This window comes from Chanodichthys erythropterus, unplaced genomic scaffold (genome assembly GCF_024489055.1).
Source record: "Chanodichthys erythropterus isolate Z2021 unplaced genomic scaffold, ASM2448905v1 ctg001550_np12, whole genome shotgun sequence".
Lineage (NCBI taxonomy): Eukaryota > Metazoa > Chordata > Actinopteri > Cypriniformes > Xenocyprididae > Chanodichthys > Chanodichthys erythropterus.
The window spans coordinates 80,274-99,850 of NW_027125672.1; the positions used below are offsets into that span (position 1 = coordinate 80,274).

The 19,577-nt window shown below is 40.6% G+C and overlaps 1 protein-coding gene across 1 annotated transcript; it reads left to right on the plus strand.

Moving 5' to 3' along the window:
- Window positions 1-229: 229 nt before the first annotated feature.
- Window positions 230-18,907, plus strand: LOC137016397 (uncharacterized). Its single transcript, XM_067380781.1, has 6 exons — window positions 230-865; window positions 1,335-1,728; window positions 3,118-3,177; window positions 3,307-3,435; window positions 6,245-6,321; window positions 13,934-18,907. Exons 1-6 carry the CDS (start codon window positions 230-232, stop codon window positions 18,905-18,907), a joined length of 6,270 nt encoding a protein of 2,089 aa, XP_067236882.1.
- The last annotated feature ends 670 nt before the right edge of the window (window positions 18,908-19,577 follow it).

Consider the following 19,577-nt stretch of genomic DNA (forward strand, 5'->3'; position numbering starts at 1 on the left):
CATTTGGTCCGCCAACAACAAAAGTTATTTAGGAATGACTGTGCACTGGATAGACAGCATTAGTTTTAAACACAAGAAGGCTGCTCTTGCCTGCAGGAGAGTGAGAGGAAGACACACTTACGATGTCATAGCTAGCGAAATAGAACAGGTTCATTCATCCTTTGGGCTATCACATAAAGTAACAGCATGTGTCACTGATAATGGGAGCAATTTTGTAAAAGCATTTAGAATGTTTGAATCCCATCCTGATGATGAGTCTGACTCTGACGAGCCATCTGATGAGGAGGGGGAGGAGGTCACTTTTACTGATGTTGCCGAAGCACTCTCCACAGAATCAAATGAGACATTTTCACTGCCGCCACATCTGCGCTGTGCATCTCATACACTAAACCTGATCGCAAAAAATGACCTGGAGAAATGGCTGACCAGTAACAATGACTGTAAAGCAGTTTACAGAAGTGCTCTTGCCAAGTGTGCAGCTCTCTGGACAAAAACTAGTCGCTCTACTGTGGCTTCAGACCAGGTTGAGGATGTGCTAAAAAGAAAGCTCATCATACCCACTGCTACACGCTGGAACTCAACTCATGACGCCTTGTCTCTCATCACAGAAATCCCAATCAGAGATTTGAACACCATTTTTTCTAGACTGAGTGTAAAGAGCATCACTGAGCGAGAGTATCAGTTCCTGAAGGAATATTGTGCAGTGTTAAGTCCTCTTGCTGCTGCATTAGATATACTACAAGGAGAAAATGATTGCTACTACGGCACCCTCCTGCCAACCTTAGAGATTCTCATGTCAAAGTTGCTTGCATTGAAGGATGGCCTTTCCCAGATGACAGCTGGCATGCCTGGTGCTATTGTACAGGTAAACACATATTGAATAATAAAATGAATGAAAAAAAAATCAATTCACTTTGGCAAGTTTTTGCACATATGTTTTAAGTAAATTTCACATATGGAATTAAGTAAACTCTTAACTAAGTTAAATGAAAGTAACAAAGAAAATAAGTAATTTTAACTTGGCTAGGAAAATGTTGAATATCTATTTAGTTCATTTCACTCAAATAATATAACACTGAATGAAGAATTTACTTAGTTTTTTTTTTTTTTTATTCTTGCCTGAACTAACTTTTTCATGTAAATTACATTGTTTTTTTCTGTAGTATTTACTTCACCACAAAATCATTTTTATCAGTGCTGCCTTAAATAATAGCTTGCAGTGTAGGCTATAGGCCTGCAGTTTAATATAGCTGATGTTCTGTAGCCCAAATTTATGAGGCTGTTAATTGAACTATATATGTTTGTCTAATGTAGCCTACTATTTCATATCACAGGCAATCAAAGACAAATTTGCATCCGTCTTAGACAGCAAGGATGCTCTGATGGCTGCTGCCACAATGCCCAAATTAAAGGTCCGCTGGCTCAAAGATGAGAAGAGAAGAGATGCTGTTAAAAACATGCTAATTTCTGAATGTCGTGCCCGGATTCCTGAAGAGCCACTGATGAGACCAGCAGTTCAGAGCCCTGCCACCTCCAGTCACAATGACTTTTTTGAATTTGAAGAGGAGTTTTCCTACACCGCAGAGACTGAAGTCATGGAGTACCTAAAAATGCCTGGATTTGACTTGGAGGTTCTCTCCAGGTTCCCCAGGATTAAGGAAATTGTAAAGCAGTACAACACTCCAATACCGTCAAGTGCACCAGTCGAAAGGCTTTTCAGTCTGGGCAGTATTGTTCTGACCCCAAGGAGGAACAGGCTGTCAGATAAAAGATTTGAAAGACTTTTACTTATGCGATACAATCGTTATTTCGAAGAATAGAGAGAAAAATGAATTGAATGGGATAAAGTTTATGAGATAAACTTTTTGTTGCACTTTCTGTTTTCACTGTTGCACTTTTGTTGCACTTTCTGTTTTGTGCATTGTGATAATTGCAACAAACAATAATTCCTTAATAGGTTCAAGAGTTTGTGACTTGGTATGTTACCGCCTCTAGAAGCCACATCTCCAGGTGGCAGAGGAGAGCGAGCTAAGGGGAAAACGGGGTGAGGGTTTTTGGGATGACTTGAATTTTCTGTTTAATTAATTAATTTCATTTTCTATTTCCTTTTTATGGCTTAAGTGCATTTTAAATTAAGATTGTTTTTTTTTTTATAGGATAAAGTGACCTTTATTTTTATATTTTTCATTGACCACTTCTTTTTTTGTTGTTGCCATGGATTTAATAAAAAGCTGGTTTTGTTCTCAGGAGAAGAGTTTTGTTCTCATGTTTCCTAAAGCCTGTGTTTTGAAACTTGTGTTGACACCATTTTAAAATGCCTTCTTTGTCCTGTTGTTTCTGGATTTTACGGTGATGCATATTTCTTTGTGCAGACGGGGATATTGTTCTTTCATATGGTTCAATATTTATACAATAAACTCTATGCAGAAAGGTTAAGTGATGATAGGGTTATGATGTTTGTCCATGTATCTACACGGTAAATTAAGAAAAAGTAAAGTAATAAGTAGTGAAGTTACTTTTCAAATGCAGTAACTAGTAAAGTAATCTCATTACAATTTACAGAAGTAACTAGTAACTAGTAACTAATTACATTTTTTGAGTAACTACCCCAACACTGATCATACTAATCATACTAACTAAATGACATATTAACAGATGTAAGATTAAAACTGAAATGTCACATTCAGATGTTCTCTGTTATGTATGGAAGCCCATTTCGCCACAAAACCAAAATATTCATGGATTGACAAATAATTTTGACAAAGTCGTATAAAAGTTGAAATTATAACAAAAATGGCATACTTATGACATAAAAAGTCAAAGTTACAACATGGTAAGTCACAATTATAAGATAAAATGTCATCATCATGATATAAGAAGACAATTATGACATACTTCAAAAGTATAACAAAATTGTAACTTTTGTCATAATTATGACTTTTTATGTCATTATTTTGACGTAATCTCATAATTGCAACTTTCAAATCTCATAATTATGATTCACCAAAGTTTGATGTATTTTCTTATGGCAGAAATTGGCTTCTGATATTACCTTAAAAAACATTGAGAACCTCATGTTGTGCTGCCATTCTGAGATCATGGTTTTCTGTTTTCCAGCTCCAGTGGACACACAAGAGCTGGCCATGTCCACCATCACTCCGACTGCCCCTGCCCCGGGTGAGCAGTAAAATACTAGAAAGTTTCAGCAAGCACAATATACATCTGTATAGAACAGTACGTTAGAGGTTTATGATTATATTATTATTAATTTTCATCAGTATTACCTCTTTTTCAATGTATTTGTAGCAGCAGTAGTTAGTCAACCACATCTGACTGATGCCTCATTGGTCCAGACCAACATCCCCAACAAGACGCCGCAGGATGTCAGTGTTTCTCAACCGGTCGATCACGGCCCAAAAAAGAAAAAGAAAAAAGGTAATTGTACATGTTATTCTGATGCAAAACTTTTTATATTGAAAGCTTTTGACTTCTGGTAGACATGCAGTACTTAAAGTAAAGAGTGCCTGAAAAAACGTGTTGTCCTGATCTGCTGTCAGGATATGTCAGTGTCATTATTCTAACTTCATAACTAAAGAAATAAAAAGTCTCACCTCAGAAAACAAACTTTTCTGTCCTTTCAGACATTATTCTGTGGACGCGGCACACACTCTTTAATTGTTTGCACAAAAGCGGAAGTGATCACTGAATATCACTGATATTATGCAGCGTCTCTCACAAACGTTTCCATGGTTGCAAGGCACACTCCCTGTGCAAGCAGGGGGTCACAGGTGCTGTTTAATATCATTGCTCCTGCTGCACCCATGGTACGGCACCAAAGTTTCTTGATTATTACGCCGGAATGAGAGTGTAGTCCCTAGCCATATTGGCCTAGAAAATCGCAATTTTTCATTTTCCGTCGGTCTTAGTACACAATGTAACTACAGAAGAGTCAAGTTTTAAATAGGAAAAATATCAAAACTCTTTGGTCATTTTTGAGCGAGATACTAACAGCCTAATCAGATTCAATGAACTATGCTAAGCTATGCTAAAAGTGGTACCGCCAGACCCGGAGATCGGCTGAATGGATTCAGAAACAGTAAAACTCAACTGTTTAAAAGATTAGTTCACTTTTAAATAAACTTTTGCTGATAATTTACTCACCCTTATGTAGGGCTGGGCGATATATCGCATCCGATTGTCACGCGCATTTCGTCAGTAAAGCCGGTTCCCTGATTACCGCTAAATCGCCATCACCTGCTTTCAAATGGAGCGGCATTTAATAGACAGAGCCGTAGTTCACTGATAAGCTACGCAATATCGCATTCATTATCGCAGATGAATCGCCTTCGATAATGAACGCGATATTGCGTAGCTTATCAGTGAACTACGGCTCTCTTTATTAAATGCCGCTCCATTTGAAAGCAGGTGATGGCGATTTAGCGGTAATAAGGGAACCGGCTTTACTGACGAAATGCGCGTGACAATCGGATGCGATATATCGGCCAGCCCTACCCCCATGTCATCCAAGATGTCCATGTCTTTCTTTCTTCAGTCGAAAAAGAAATTAAAGTTTTTGATGAAAACATTCCAGGATTATTCTCCTTATAGTGGACTTCAATGGGCACCAAAGGGTTCAAGGTCCAAATGACAGTTTCAGTGCAGCTTCAAAGGGCTTTAAACGATACCAGACGATGAATAAGGGTCTTATCTAGCGAAACGATCAGGGATTTAAAAAAATAAATAAAAAAGTTTGTTTTAAAAGCACAAATGCTGGCCTTGCTCTGTTCTGCGATGTGCGTTCGTGACGTCACGTAATACGCAATTACGTTGAAAAGGTCGCGCTTGCCGTAGGCGGAAGTACCGAGTCAGTGTTTACGAGCTGAACGTGCAAATAAGTCAAACGGCATTTACAAAAAAAGGTAAAACAACAATGTCGGACGATTTTGAACTTCGAGGAGAAGATGAGATTTTCGCCCTGCCCAACTTTTTTGAACCGGAATACACAGAGGACGAAATTAGGCAGATGGAAGAGACTGCTGTGCCGACACGCACCTCTCAAGCATCGGGCAGATGAAACGAGACGTGGTGGTGCACATGTGGCAAATGCCAACCATTGCCAACAGAGGAAGAATCTCAATGCTGCCACGACTGGACCATTTCAATCAGTCGGTGAGTCCCTGTTTCCATCTCGCTGCATTACCGGACAAAATGGATTTCCACCGTTACTGAGCAACAGCATTTTAAGGGGGTCGTACACCGGACGCGAAGCTCAGCGCAGCGCCACATCTTTAAAATCTGAACACATTGTTTTCTATGAGTGTACGCACACCGGCGATAACATTCGGCGCCTGTCCGCCGCGCTACAGAGCGCCATGTACATTGTTTTACATTGTGTTTCTCTCAAATCGTCGTTAATGTACATACTGACTTCACCCTGTGCTGCAAAATACATCAGTTTTACATTCTTAATTTAACAGCTTGAATAAAGTCTAAAAATGTATAATAAACGTAGCCTTTTCTTTCATCTTGATCTGTTGTGCCATTTTCCATGTACACTAACCTCAGTGCGAAATATTAAAGCATAGGCACATGTAACGTTTCCCTGTAGACGTAAAACACTCCCATTGTGCAGCTCTTCTATCAGGAGTCTTGTCAAAATTGAGCTTGCGTGAATATAATGTGCGCGGCCGGTGTGCGATACCTGTGAGTTGTCAGAGACGTGACGCTGCGCGGCGCGGAGCTTTGCGTCCGGTGTGCAACCCCCTTTAGAGGTGTTTTTGTTCTGATGGAGAAGGGTATGACAGTCTGATGGCACTGACAACACAGGATGGAAGAACCATTAGTTGTTTTACCTTTTTTGTAAACGGCGTTCAACTTGTAAACACTGACTCGGTACTTCCTCCTACCTCAAGGTAATTGCGTATTACGTGACGTCACGAACACGCATCGCAGAACGGAGCAAGGTGAACATTTGTGCTTATAAAACAAACTTTTTTTTTTTTTTTAAATGACCGATCGTTTCGCTAGATAAGACTCTTATTCCTCGTCTGGTATCGTTTAAAGCTCTTTGAAGCTGCACTGAAACTGTCATTTTGACCTTCAACCATTTGGTGCCCATTGAAGTCCACTATAAGGAGAAAAATCCTGGAATGTTTTCATCAGAAACCTTAATTTCTTTTTGACTGAAGAAAGAAAGACATTATTAATTTTCATCAGTATTACCTCTTTTTCTATGTATTTGTAGCAGCAGTAGTTAGTCAACCACATCTGACTGATGCCTCATTGGTCCAGACCAACATCCCCAACAAGACGCCGCAGGATGTCAGTGTTTCTCAACCGGTCGATCACGGCCCAAAAAAGAAACAAAAAAAAGGTATTTGTACATGTTATTCTGATGCAAAACTTTTTATATTGAAAGCTTTTGACTTCTGTTAGACATGCAGTAATTAAAGTAAAGAGTGCCTGAAAAAACGTGTTGTCCTGATCTGCTGTCAGGATATGTCAGTGTCATTATTCTAACTTCGTAACTAAAGAAATAAAAATCTCTCAGAAAACAAACTTTCTTTTCCTTTCAGACCTTATACTGTGGACGCGGCACACACTCAAGCACTCAATATCACTTCTCTATATTTAAAGAGCGCATGAAATTACAAAGACATAGTTACGGTGTAACTGAATAACTCCGGGATGTTGGTTTATTTCGAGGTAGTGTCAGGCACGTCAAGAGCAGCACAAAGAGCAGCCTAGGGGCCCCTGACCACCCTAATCCGCCCCTGGCTATGAGTAAAATATGTGACGTATGCCGTAAAGCAGGTCGCACTCGTCCTTTGGCAGGGGATGGGCGGGGCTGTGTGTACCGACCCGGACACGAAACTTCCAGAGTGTGGATGTAGCCACGAGGAGGCTGCTCAGGCAGCGGCAGTAGAATTCGTCCGGTTAAGATTAAAATCATATGGATTTGATGCAGCTTAGAGGGAACATTGGTCACATGGCCAAATCAGTCTGTGGACCCCCACTCTGATTTTCAATCCACAGATTACTGGAATTCTCAACGTTACAGGAATGTTTCCGGATATTCCACATTGTTCCTTTAAAGACACAGAAGTTCTGCAGCATTCCAAAACACTGTCACCACTTTCTAGAGGAGGCAATAAATAACTGATTATGACATGACACTTTTTCTGTCTGACAGCAGTATTTGCCTTTTAAAATGAAATATAAATATGCACACACAATATTTAAATGCGTTCATTTAACAGATCACATAAACTTCCTACTGATCTGATACTGCATATTTGAAGTATAAAAAAACATCATGGACAGGACGTTTTAAACTAATCATGACAATCAACAAAAAGCTTCATGCTGCAATGCATTCTGGGTGCACCAATCAAAACAAAACTCATCCATGGCTCCCAGAATGCATTGCGGCATGAATTTTAGTAGTTTGTTTTGTAATAGTTGTCGAGGTTTGTGTGATGAGTGTTGATGTCAAAAGAGTGTCTAAATGCCCAGTATGGCATAAAAGATGTTTTGGATATTCTCAGCTGTGTCAGTGTTAATGAACTAGTGCTTCCAGCTAAATATTAGTTTAAGAAAATATTTCCATAGTTCAAGAGAGCCTTGAAATTATTATTACTTTGCTTGCTTTGAAACAGTCATTTAAATCATTGCATAACAAGCATTTCAATGTTTTCAAGGGTCAAGTGCTCAACTAAAGCAAATGCTTTTTAATACAAAAATCAACATTAATTAGAGCTAAACCTCTGTTAATTGTCAGAAACAACAAACTGGTCTGTAATAAGTGTAGCTGGTGAAGCTGATTTTGGAGTTCATCCTCTGCTCAGATCTTGAGAAATGTCAATGATTTGATTTGCAGTTGATGTTTCAGTGTTGAAATCAGATCGATTACTATTTGCAGTAGAAATGAATTGAAATGTGAATTAAGTTCTCACCCGAAACATTGCTGAAACATTTCAAATAGAATAATTATTTACAATTGACATGAAAGAACAATTTAAATAAAATTATTTATTTGGTTGAATTAATATAATAAGCCACATTATGTAACATGAATATTAACTTTGGTATTGAAAACTATTGAACTCTAAGTTTAAATAACTAAATTTGTTGAATAAAGTTGAAAGTACTTAATATTCTAAGTCAGTGGAAATTAGTACCTCAAAAAGTTCATTTGAGTGAACAAAAAAACAAACAAACGTATTTTACAGGGAACGTTTGTTCTGAAAACGTAAAAAAAGTAAGTTCACACAACATTACATTTGGCAACTTGAACATACTTAATATTGTATGTAAAGACAACTCAACTGAGTCAGTTCAAAAGATAAATTAAAAAAGTTGAGTGAATGAATTTTTTAGAATTGTATTATTTAGAGTGTGGAAACACTGTTTATGCTTTATTTATAAATATAAATAGATTTGATAAATAAGATACACTCATAAATTGATAGGTATCCTTAGAAAACATTTAGAAGATGTAAGATTAAAAAGAAACTGAAATGTCACATTTGTACAGAAGAGGATTAGGGCCAAGCAATAATAAAAAAATAAACCATCTCGAGATTAAAGTTGTTAAATTGCGAGAAAAAACTCGTTAAATTTCGAGAAAAAAGTCGAGATAAAATGTTGAGAATAAACTAGTTAAATTACCAGAAAAAACTCATTAAATTACGAGAAAAAAGTCGAGATAAAATGTTGAGAATAAAGTCATTAAATAACGAGAATAAAGTCATTAAATTACGAGAATAAACTCATTAAATTATGAGAATAAAGTCATTAAATTACGAGAAAAATGTCGTTAAATTTCGAGAAAAAAGTCGAGATAAAATGTTGAGAATAAAGTCATTAAATTACGAAAAAAAAGTCGTTAAATTACGAGAATAAATTCGTTAATTTAATGACTTTATTCTCAACATTTTATCTCGACTTTTTTCTCGAAATTTAACGACATTTTTCTCATAATTTAACGACGTTTTTCTCGCAATTTAATTACTTTATTCTCAACATTTTATCTCGAAATTTAACGACTTTTTTCTCGTATTTTAATGAGTTTATTCTCAACATTTTATCTCGACTTTTTTCTCGAAATTTAACGACATTTTTCTCGTAATTTAACGACTTTTTTCTCGTAATTTAATGAGTTTATTCTCAACATTTTATCGACTTTTTTCTCGAAATTTAACGACATTTTTCTCATAATTTAACAACTTTTTTCTCGTAATTTAATGACTTTATTCTCAACATTTTATCTCGACTTTTTTCTCGAAATTTAACAACATTTTTCTCATAATTTAACGACGTTTTTCTCGTAATTTAATGACTTTATTCTCAACATTTTATCTCGAAATTTAACGACTTTTTTCTCGTAATTTAATGACTTTATTCTCAACATTTTATCTCTACTTTTTTCTCTAAATTTAACGACATTTTTCTCGAAATTTAACAACTTTAATCTCGAGATGGTTTTTATTTTTTTTATTATTGCTTGGCCCTAATCCTCTTCCGTACATTTGGATGTTATCTGTATGGAAGCCCATGATTTTATTTTCTTATATGGCAGAAATTGGGAAGAAAAAAAAAAAAAAAAAACACCTCATGTTGTGCTGCCATTTGGAGATCATGGTTTTCTGTTTTCCAGCTCCAGTGAACACACAAGCGCCAGTCATGTGCGCCATCACTGTCCAGCCTACTGTCCAGCCTACTGCATCTGCCCCAGGTGAGCAGCAAAGCCCTAGATTGACCAGATTCTGCATTCAAATACTACAAAGTTTCAGCAAGCACAACATGCATCTGAATAGAACAGTATGTTTGAGTTTTATGATTGCATTATTATTCATTTTAATCAGCATTACTTCTTTTTCTATGCATTTGAAGAAGAAGTAGTTATTCGGCCACGTCTGACTGATCTCCCTGGGCAGATGAAATGTCCTCACTGCCACAAGCAGGTTGTCACGGAGATAACATTTGTCCAGGGTATGATGGTGTGGGTCGTCTGTGGAAGTCTCGGCGTTTTAGGGTAAAGAACCGCATTCATCAGATTTCAAATTGATCAAATTGATATGAGAAAAAAACCCACTATTTTATTTAATCCAGGATCTGGCCGTGTTGTTTGATTCCATTCTTCTCGAATTCCTGCAAGGACGTAGAGCACACCTGCCCAAACTGCGGAACCCTCCTCCACGTGCACAAACGCTTATAGCTTGTTCTGAAGCAGAGATAATCTGAGAGACCAAAAGAAACGTTTGGAGTGTCTGAAATGGCAGCAGCATCTGGACATTACTGCAACTTCCTAATTCAAAGAGAACTAACACCATGAATTGAAAAGAATGTTATGGTTTTCTCTATCAAATATGCAAATATATATCCTGATACAAAATATGGTTTATCTCTTATTGCAAAATGTATAATGAACTCTGCAGGATGTACTGATCATGCAATGTAAAGAGCAAAATATTCATTTAACTTCTTGCTGCCATTTTTGCACAACACAAATTTCCATTTTTATTTTAATAAATTGTTCTCAACCTAAAGGTCTGCAAAAATATCACACAAAATAGTAAGATTTTATTTGTATTTTTTTAAAATCTGATATTGCATGGTATTTCACACTGTTAGACCTTACCAGGCTTTTTTACTCTAATAATAATTTGCTGTTTATTGTACAGTATGTTACTGTAAAGTTACCACAAACTAAATTAAAACATTTTTCCTCTTTGTCGCCATCTCTGTTTGAAACCTGCGATTGCAGTCATATGCGGAACAGTTATAGTTATGTGCGTTGTGCGTCGGCACGGCTCGTCAGCGCGGATGAATCTAATGCTTGCTGTCAATCACCGCACCGGTGTGGATACTGAACTTCAGAATCACAGATTCTACGTCTTGAAAGTTTGACCAATATAAGAATTTTCACTGGAAAATATCATCTGAACAAGTAAGTAACATGTCTGCCACTTTTGTTCTGACCAACTGAGGGAAAAACCATTAGGCCTACAATAAATTGTGCTGTCAATGATGATTAATTATTATTACTGAACTACAAATGATTATTACTGTTATACTTTGTTCTCAAATTGTTCATTTTTAACCAATAAATTTACGGACAGCAGCTTCAACTCATTTCATTTATAGAAACTGACAGCCTCAAATTGTCTGACTGCCATTTAAAGGTGCCCTAGAATCAGAATTTGAATTTACCTCGGCATAGTTGAATAACAAGAGTTCAGTACATGGAAAAGACATACATTGAGTTTCAAACTCCATTGTTTCCTCCTTCTTATGTAAATCTCATTTGTTTGAAAGACTTCCGGAAAACACTCGGATCTCAACATAACACCGACTGTTACGTAACAGTCGGGATCATTAATATGTATGACCCCAATATTTGCATAATGCCAGCCCATTCGACGCATTAGACAAGGAAAGGCAGTATTAACGGCTGGATCTGTGCACAGACAAGGTAAGCAAGCAAGAACAACAGCGAAAAATGGCAGATGGAGCAATAATAACTGACATGATCCATGATATCATGATATTTTTAGTGATATTTGTAAATTGTCTTTCTAAATGTTTCGTTAGCATGTTGCTAATATACTGTTAAATGTGGTTAAAGTTACCATCGTTTCTTACTGTATTCACGGAGACAAGAGCCGTCGCTATTTTCATCATTAAACACTTGCAGTCTGTATAATTCATAAACAACTTCATTCTTTATAAATCTCTCCAACAGTGTGTAATGTTAGCTTTAGCCACACAGCATAGCCTCAAACTCACACAGAATCAAACGTAACCATCTAAATAAACACTTTACTCACATAATTCGAAGCATGCATACAGCATGCATGACGAACATCTTGTAAAGATCCATTTGAGGGTTATATTAGCTGTGTGAACTTTGTTTATGCACTGTAATATAGTCGAGAGCTCGTGGGGCAGAGAGAGCGCATCTCTTAAAGGGGCCGTGCTGAAAAAATCAGTGCATAGTTAATGATGCCCCAAAATAGGCAGCTAAAAAAATCAATAAAAAAAAAAATCTATGGGGTATTTTGAGCTGAAACTTCACAGACACATTCAGGGGACACCTAGGACTTATATTACATCTTGTAAAAAAACAATCTAGGGCACCTTTAAATTTATAAACCAATATTTAAAATATGCTAATAACGAGAGCATATTATTACTATGAACTTATTTCATTAGAGTACACTAAAAACATTTCAAATAAAAAAAATAAAAAAAAACTACAGTCACCAAAACAGCACACAGCATATCACATTTCATGATCTTCTCCTGAAATTAAGCACAGGCTCTACTCTTCAGCACAATGGTGACACACAAAACTTAATTTTTCAGTGAACTACTGGCAATAGTATGTTACTTCATGTTGACATTCATTTATTGTTCATTTTTATGCTGTGCTTTGTTATATATAATTCTATAATTTATAATTTACCTTAACCAGTTGCTTAATTTAATTTTTTCTTTTATTATAACATAATTTTTATTCAGTATACATATTAAAACGTGAATATGAGAACAAAAGTCAAATTCTTAACACGAGAAATATATTGAAGAATAAAAAAGAACTACATAAAAGTTGTCATAAAAAAAAAAAATTCAGGAGTCAGTCAGGACGCACTATCCACCTTATTCCTACCCCCCATGACACTTTGCGCGAATTATGGGTGTTAGTTCCGCTAAGCTGTAAACAGTCAGTGAAAGACTCACTCTATGAACGCAATAATGGGTTTTATTTTTAAACTGGGTACAATGAGATGACATTATTCTACTCACCCTTCAACCATAGAACATTAAAAGGACATTTAAAAGTGTGAAAGCATCAACAAGGTACTTTCGACAGGCCATGAAAAAGCGTGATTCTTTCCATAGCAATAACAGACGGGTTAAACGTAACTATAGTGATATATATGTGCATTATGTAATATATTGTTGTAAAATGGTGCGGGCCCTTTAATAGCAGTTTTCGGTTTTGTTTTGGAGAGAAGAGGGAAAGGGGAAAAAAGAACGTGTTGTTGCGACCGGAGCGCTGTCATGTTGAGGCTGTATTGTTGATCGCCGTTCAACTTTGAAAACAATAAAATCTTCGGACCAAATCAAGTTGTAATTTGTTTACTCACTATAGCCGCTGAACAAAGGGAAAGGGAGTTAACCCCGAAGTTTAAATAGGAAAGCTACTTCGGCCCTGGAGCAGTGAAAGTCTTCCCTGTCATCCCCGACCACGATCAGGGACATAGCAGGAACGGTTAACACTGGCGACCACGAAGGGACCCTGACGCAGATACAACGGTAGCAGCGGCAGTGGTGAACGCACAGCGGAATAACCGGTGGATTAAGACGGAGCGTGAGCAGTAACCATAGCAGCGCTGTACTATACAGCGCTAAAGAGCTAGCCAAAATGGCGGCCTCCCGTTCGCATCTAGTCACTGAATGTAAAGAAAATTTGCTCGAAAAAGTTACCAGCCGTTCTATCCATCCAATGTCATTCACTGCAGTAAATGAAACTGAAATAAAAACTGACTGTTTGCAAATAAGAAACGAAAATGAGGGGCATTATAACCCTTTTTCGTGTGATAGACAGATGGATGCAAATGCAAGTGAAACCTGTTACATACCCATTCAGCCATTGAAATTATCAGACACTAATCCATTTAAAGTTGATGTTGAAAGAGGCTGTTGGGCAGATGTGCGATGTAAAGAACCATGCTCCCACATATATCATCCTGGCAGCTGCACGTTGGCAAAGCCATTTACTGCCACTGTGGCAACTCCAAGTACAAACCCCTTTACTTCTGCTTATGTAGGGGATTTCATTCATAGCACTCCTATGCCCAGCTCACAGTTGCACACCCCGTGCTGTAATTCACTTAAGCATATTAAATATGCTCATCCATTGCAGCGATGTGATAGTGCCACCAAGCCAGTAGAACATTCTCTCCCCATTTATGAGCCACATAAATCACACGTGCGGCGACCACGTTCCATATACTATCAGGCTTCCTCTGAGAGTGAGGATGACTATGACTCTAGAGAGAGAGTCCCCACTCTGCGCCCTGGCCAATACGATGGTACCACCCCGTGGAGGGAGTTCCTTCACCGGTTTGAGAGCTGTGCCAAGGCGAACCATTGGACTGAAGAGACCAAGGCCATTCAGTTAAAGTTCTGCTTGATGGGTGCAGCTGGGGCAATAGTCCATAGGAATCCACGGTCGGCTCAGTGGAACTACAGCCGTTTGGTAGAGGAAGTCGAAATTGCCTATGGTCCCTCTTCAGAGCATGCTGCTGCAGTAGCCATTGAGTTGAGACAACGTGTTCGTAAACCAGGGGAATCTCTCCATTTATTAAGGGATGACATATATGAGAAGGTGTCAGTGGCCTATAGTGATAGGACTGAAAGAGAGCAAGACGGCATAGGTGTAGAAGTTTTCACTCATGCTATTGGGGATACGGAGATCGTACAGAAGTTATTAGAGAAGCGACCACTCACACTAGCCCAAGCCTATGACATTGCCCGCCGTTATGAAACCACCAAGCGAGCAGCGTCACACGTCACCAGCCTCACGCATGCAGGTGTACATGGCCTGTCTGAACGGAAGCCCCGTACTGCTGTGGTGAGAGAAGGAGTTGAAAGAGGGGAAGCAGAGGTTGTAGGGACCACCCCAGCAGTGGGTTTTAAACCAACTGTACCTGAACGCCAGCGCATGTTAGCCTCACGGAGAGGCTATAAGGACATTAGGTGGGAAGAAATTCGTTGTCATAACTGTACAGGGATCGGCCATATGAAGAGAAATTGCCCTTCACCTAGGAAAGCAACCAGGGGTCAATCTTCGGCTGTTGCCCACAACAGCTCAGAGCCCACTGCGATTCATTTTAAAACTCACAGTCAGGAAATGAGTATTCATCTGACCATCCATGGACTAGATATCTGTGCCGTTTTAGACAGCGGAGCACGAAAAAGTGTGTTGCCCTTACAACTTTACGATGCCATCCACCCCGACGCAAGGACCCCACTTCAGCCATCAGTAGTGAAGACACTACTAGGTGTTGGACCTGGTGATATTCCAGTAATCGGTGAAGTTTATGTTCCAGTCCAGATAAACAACCGGCAAGTAAATGTACACTTTTTGGTGGCTGACGTTGCGAGTGAAGAGGCACTCTTGGGTCATCCGTTTCTCGTTCAAGCTCAAGCTCGTCTTGATTTCGGAAATAACTGTATCACACTCTTTGGAGAGGAAGTACCCTACTTCCAAGTTATGGGCACATCAAAGACACGGGCAGTGAGAGTGGCCAGGACGGTAGTGGTTGAGGCTGGATTGGAATATGTAGTCAGAGGCAACACCCATCTTAAGGACCACATAAGAGGAGAAGTGATGTTGAGCCCTACTAGGGGCTTCGTGGAAAAATATAAGGTACTGGTTGCTCGTGTGCTGGTGGAAGCCCAGCCCTTCAAAGGTGTTCCTCTTCGCATTTTTAATCCTGGAAATACAGCTGTAACTATTAGGAGGGGAGCTATCGCGGGTTTCCTCCAACCGGCTGAGGCCTTGGAACCTGCCAATACCACAGCCAGTGCCCAAATGTCGGGCCAACCTACCATTCCCCAGCATTTGCAAGAGCTGTATGAACAGAGTGCAATTGAACTTAACCCAGACGAACAGCTCCAGCTGTCCCAATTGTTGCGCTCCTATGGCAGTCTATTTTCGACTGGACCCGGTGATTTGGGCCGAACAAGCCTGGTGCAACATGATATCATGACTCAGTCAGGAGCTGCTGTCAAGCAACCTCCACGTCGGATGGCACGAGAAAAGCAGCAGGATGCTGACAAACAAGTAAAGCAGAGCCTGGAGGTTGGTTTGGCCCGTCGCAGCCATAGCAGCTGGGCCTCACCCATAGTGATGGTACGTAAAAAGGATGGCACTTACCGTCTCTGTGTGGATTATCGTGCTTTAAATGACTGTACCATCAAGGATGCGTACCCATTGCCCCGGATCCAGGACACACTTGACACCCTCTCCACTGCTAAATGGTTTAGTACATTAGATCTCGCCTCAGGTTATTGGCAGGTTGAGCTGACACCACGCGCCCGTCGAGCTGCAGCCTTCTGTACCAGGAATGGGCTGTTTGAATGGAACGTCATGCCTTTTGGATTGTGTAACGCTCCTGCAACCTTCCAGAGGCTAATGGACCGGGTGTTAGCTGGCCTTCAGTGGGAGACATGCCTCGTGTACTTGGATGACATAATTGTGCTGGGTCGTGATGTGCCGGAGATGCTGCATCGTCTGGGTCAAGTTTTTGATAGGTTGCAGTATGCTAATTTAAAACTGAAGCCTGCAAAATGCTGTCTCTTTCGCCGCCAGGTAGCTTACCTGGGTCACATTGTCTCTGAACAGGGAGTAACTACAGACCCTGCTAAGATACAAAAAGTACAGGAGTGGCCTACACCCACATCTGTCCAGGAGGTTCGTCAATTCCTTGGTCTAGCGTCCTATTATCGAAGATTTGTGAAAGATTTCGCCACGATAGCGGAGCCACTCCATGCCCTGACCAGGAAATATGCCCGTTTCCAGTGGACTGAAGAATGTCAAAAGGCTTTTGATAAGCTTAAACAACTACTAACTACCACACCAGTCCTGAGTTACCCATTGGATGAGGGAGAAATGATGCTGGACACTGATGCCAGCAATGTCGGCATTGGCGCCGTCCTATCACAAGTACAGCAAGGGAGGGAGTGTGTATTGGCATACGGAAGCCGTAAGTTGTCCAAAACCGAACAGAATTATTGTACTACACGACGGGAGCTACTGGCTGTGGTGGAATTCGTCTCACATTTCCGACAGTACCTCCTGGGACGTCATTTTACTGTACGTTCTGATCACAGCAGTCTTCGTTGGCTCACCAAGATGAGGGAACCTGAAGGTCAGCTTGCCAGGTGGTTGGAAAGGCTTGGGGAGTATGATTTTGAGATCATTCACCGCCCTGGTCAGTTCCACAGTAATGCAGATAGCCTCTCTAGACAGTCGTGCCGTCAGTTCTGCCCTTGTAAGTTTCCAGGCCTCGCTTCTCAACCCAAGCGCTTTTGTCACCACGCTGTGCAGTGTAGTTTGGACTCTGTTGTCAGCAAGGAGCTGCAGAGTCCAGTGGAGGTAGAGGGGCAACTAGCCCCAATAATGAAGAGTCCAGTGGGGGTAACCTGTGAAAAAATCTGTGTGACTAAGACTAATGAGGACATATTCTTTTGTGGCTGGTCCCCAGAGGAGTTACAGGAGGCTCAAAAGACTGATCCAGACATTGCGCCTATCAGGGCGTGGATAGAGACTAGTGGAGAGCGGCCAACATGGGCTACTATCGCGCCTTACAGTCCAGCCACAAAAACATATTGGAGCCAGTGGAGGCGGCTCTACATCCGAGATGGCGTTTTGGTCAGGCGGTTCTATTGCTTGGATGATGTCCAGTTTTACCCACAAATAGTGTTACCCCGTGTTTACCAGCCTGCAGTCATGAAGCAGATGCATGACGGACCGATTGGCGGACATTTTGGAGTCGAGCGCACAGTGGCACGGCTCCAGACTCGATACTACTGGTATCGGATGAGAGAGGATGTCGCCCTCTGGTGTCAAACCTGTTTAAGTTGTTCGTCCATGGCTAGGCCCCGTAAGACACCACAGGCTCCTATGGGAAGCGTCAGAGTAGGAGCCCCTATGGAACGTGTTGCACTGGACATTATGGGGCCACTGAATGAGACGGAGCGACAGAAGTCTTATGTACTAGTGATACAGGACTACTTCACGAAATGGGTGGAAGCCTTTCCCCTGGCTAATGATAAAGCTGAAACCGTGGCTGAAGTTCTTGCTTCAGAGTGGGTGTGTCGTTATGGGGCGCCACAGGTATTGCACAGCGACCAAGGGCGAAATTTTGAGTCTGAAGTGTTCCAGAAAATGTGCTCGCTGTTTGGCATTGAAAAGACACACACCGCACCATTTCGGCCACAGTCAGATGGCCAGGTGGAACGATTCAATTCCACTCTAAAACAGATCTTGGCAACAACAGCTGAACGCTGCCACTGGGATTGGGACCTTATGATTCCTTATGCAGTTATGGCCTACAGAGCAACAAAGCACAGTGCTACTCACCTCACCCCTAATTATATGATTTTCGGACGGGAGGTGAGTGAACCAGTGGACCTGGTAGCCGGTTTACCCCCTCACTCTGACGTAGTTTCTACTGCCCCTGAGTATGTCCTACACCTCCGACAACGCCTTGAGCTGGCACATCAGGTTGCCAGAGATGTGCTTGGTGAGTCAGTGGAACGTGCAAAGAGACAGTATGACAAGAGTTGCTGCCGCACACGGTTTGAAGTCGGAGATGCTGTGTGGTACCTCATTAAGGGCACACGGAGGGCCAAGAACAAAGTCAGAAAATTCCTTCCATCATACGAGGGGCCATTCTTCATCCTGGGTCAGCTGGATGATCTGGTGTATCGCATACAAAAGGGGCCAAACACTAAAGCAAAGGTAGTTCATCATGATCAATTGAAACCCTATCATAGTCGCGAACCACTGGACAACACTTGGGCGATGGAGCTGGCCGGGACCTGGGCACCGGTGGAGGTGCCACCCCCAGTCATTGACATGGATACTGCAGACCTGGAGCTGTCTGGCCTATTTTCCAACGCAGAAGAGGAAAGATCATCCAGCAACACTCTAGATCCAGCAGGGAGCGCTACTGCCAACGAATTTTCTCTCGACATGGACTCTTCTTCCACCGAGGATGCTCAGGACAGTGGGGGTGGTACAACAGAACCACTTCCCCAACGGCATCATAGGCCGAAACGCAGACTGAGACCTCCTGACAGGTTTGGTGAATGGGTAGCTCACTGAGTTGATCAGGTTTATAGACCGTTCCAGAGATAAAGGTTGTCAGAAATGCTTATAGTACACTGTTTATGTTAGTGATTGAAGTTAAAGAGTTATTTCATAGAAAAAAAAAGTTTCTGTAAACATGGATATTTTGTTTTGAATTGTTCTTATAGGCTCCGGTCGCCTAGGTGGTGTAAATGACTGACTAGAGACTTGGACTGTACAAGAGGGACTGCCTTAACCCCATGCATGGACTTTTAATGTAAAATGTGCATGTTAAAACAAATGCTGGAGTGGCATTAAGTTAAACAATTGCCATCCAGAGTGGGGGTAGTGTTGTAAAATGGTGCGGGCCCTTTAATAGCAGTTTTCGGTTTTGTTTTGGAGAGAAGAGGGAAAGGGGAAAAAAGAACGTGTTGTTGCGACCGGAGCGCTGTCATGTTGAGGCTGTATTGTTGATCGCCGTTCAACTTTGAAAACAATAAAATCTTCGGACCAAATCAAGTTGTAATTTGTTTACTCACTATAGCCGCTGAACAAAGGGAAAGGGAGTTAACCCCGAAGTTTAAATAGGAAAGCTACTTCGGCCCTGGAGCAGTGAAAGTCTCCCCTGTCATCCCCGACCACGATCAGGGACATAGCAGGAACGGTTAACAATATGTTCCTTAATAATAAATTGTCATGAACTTCA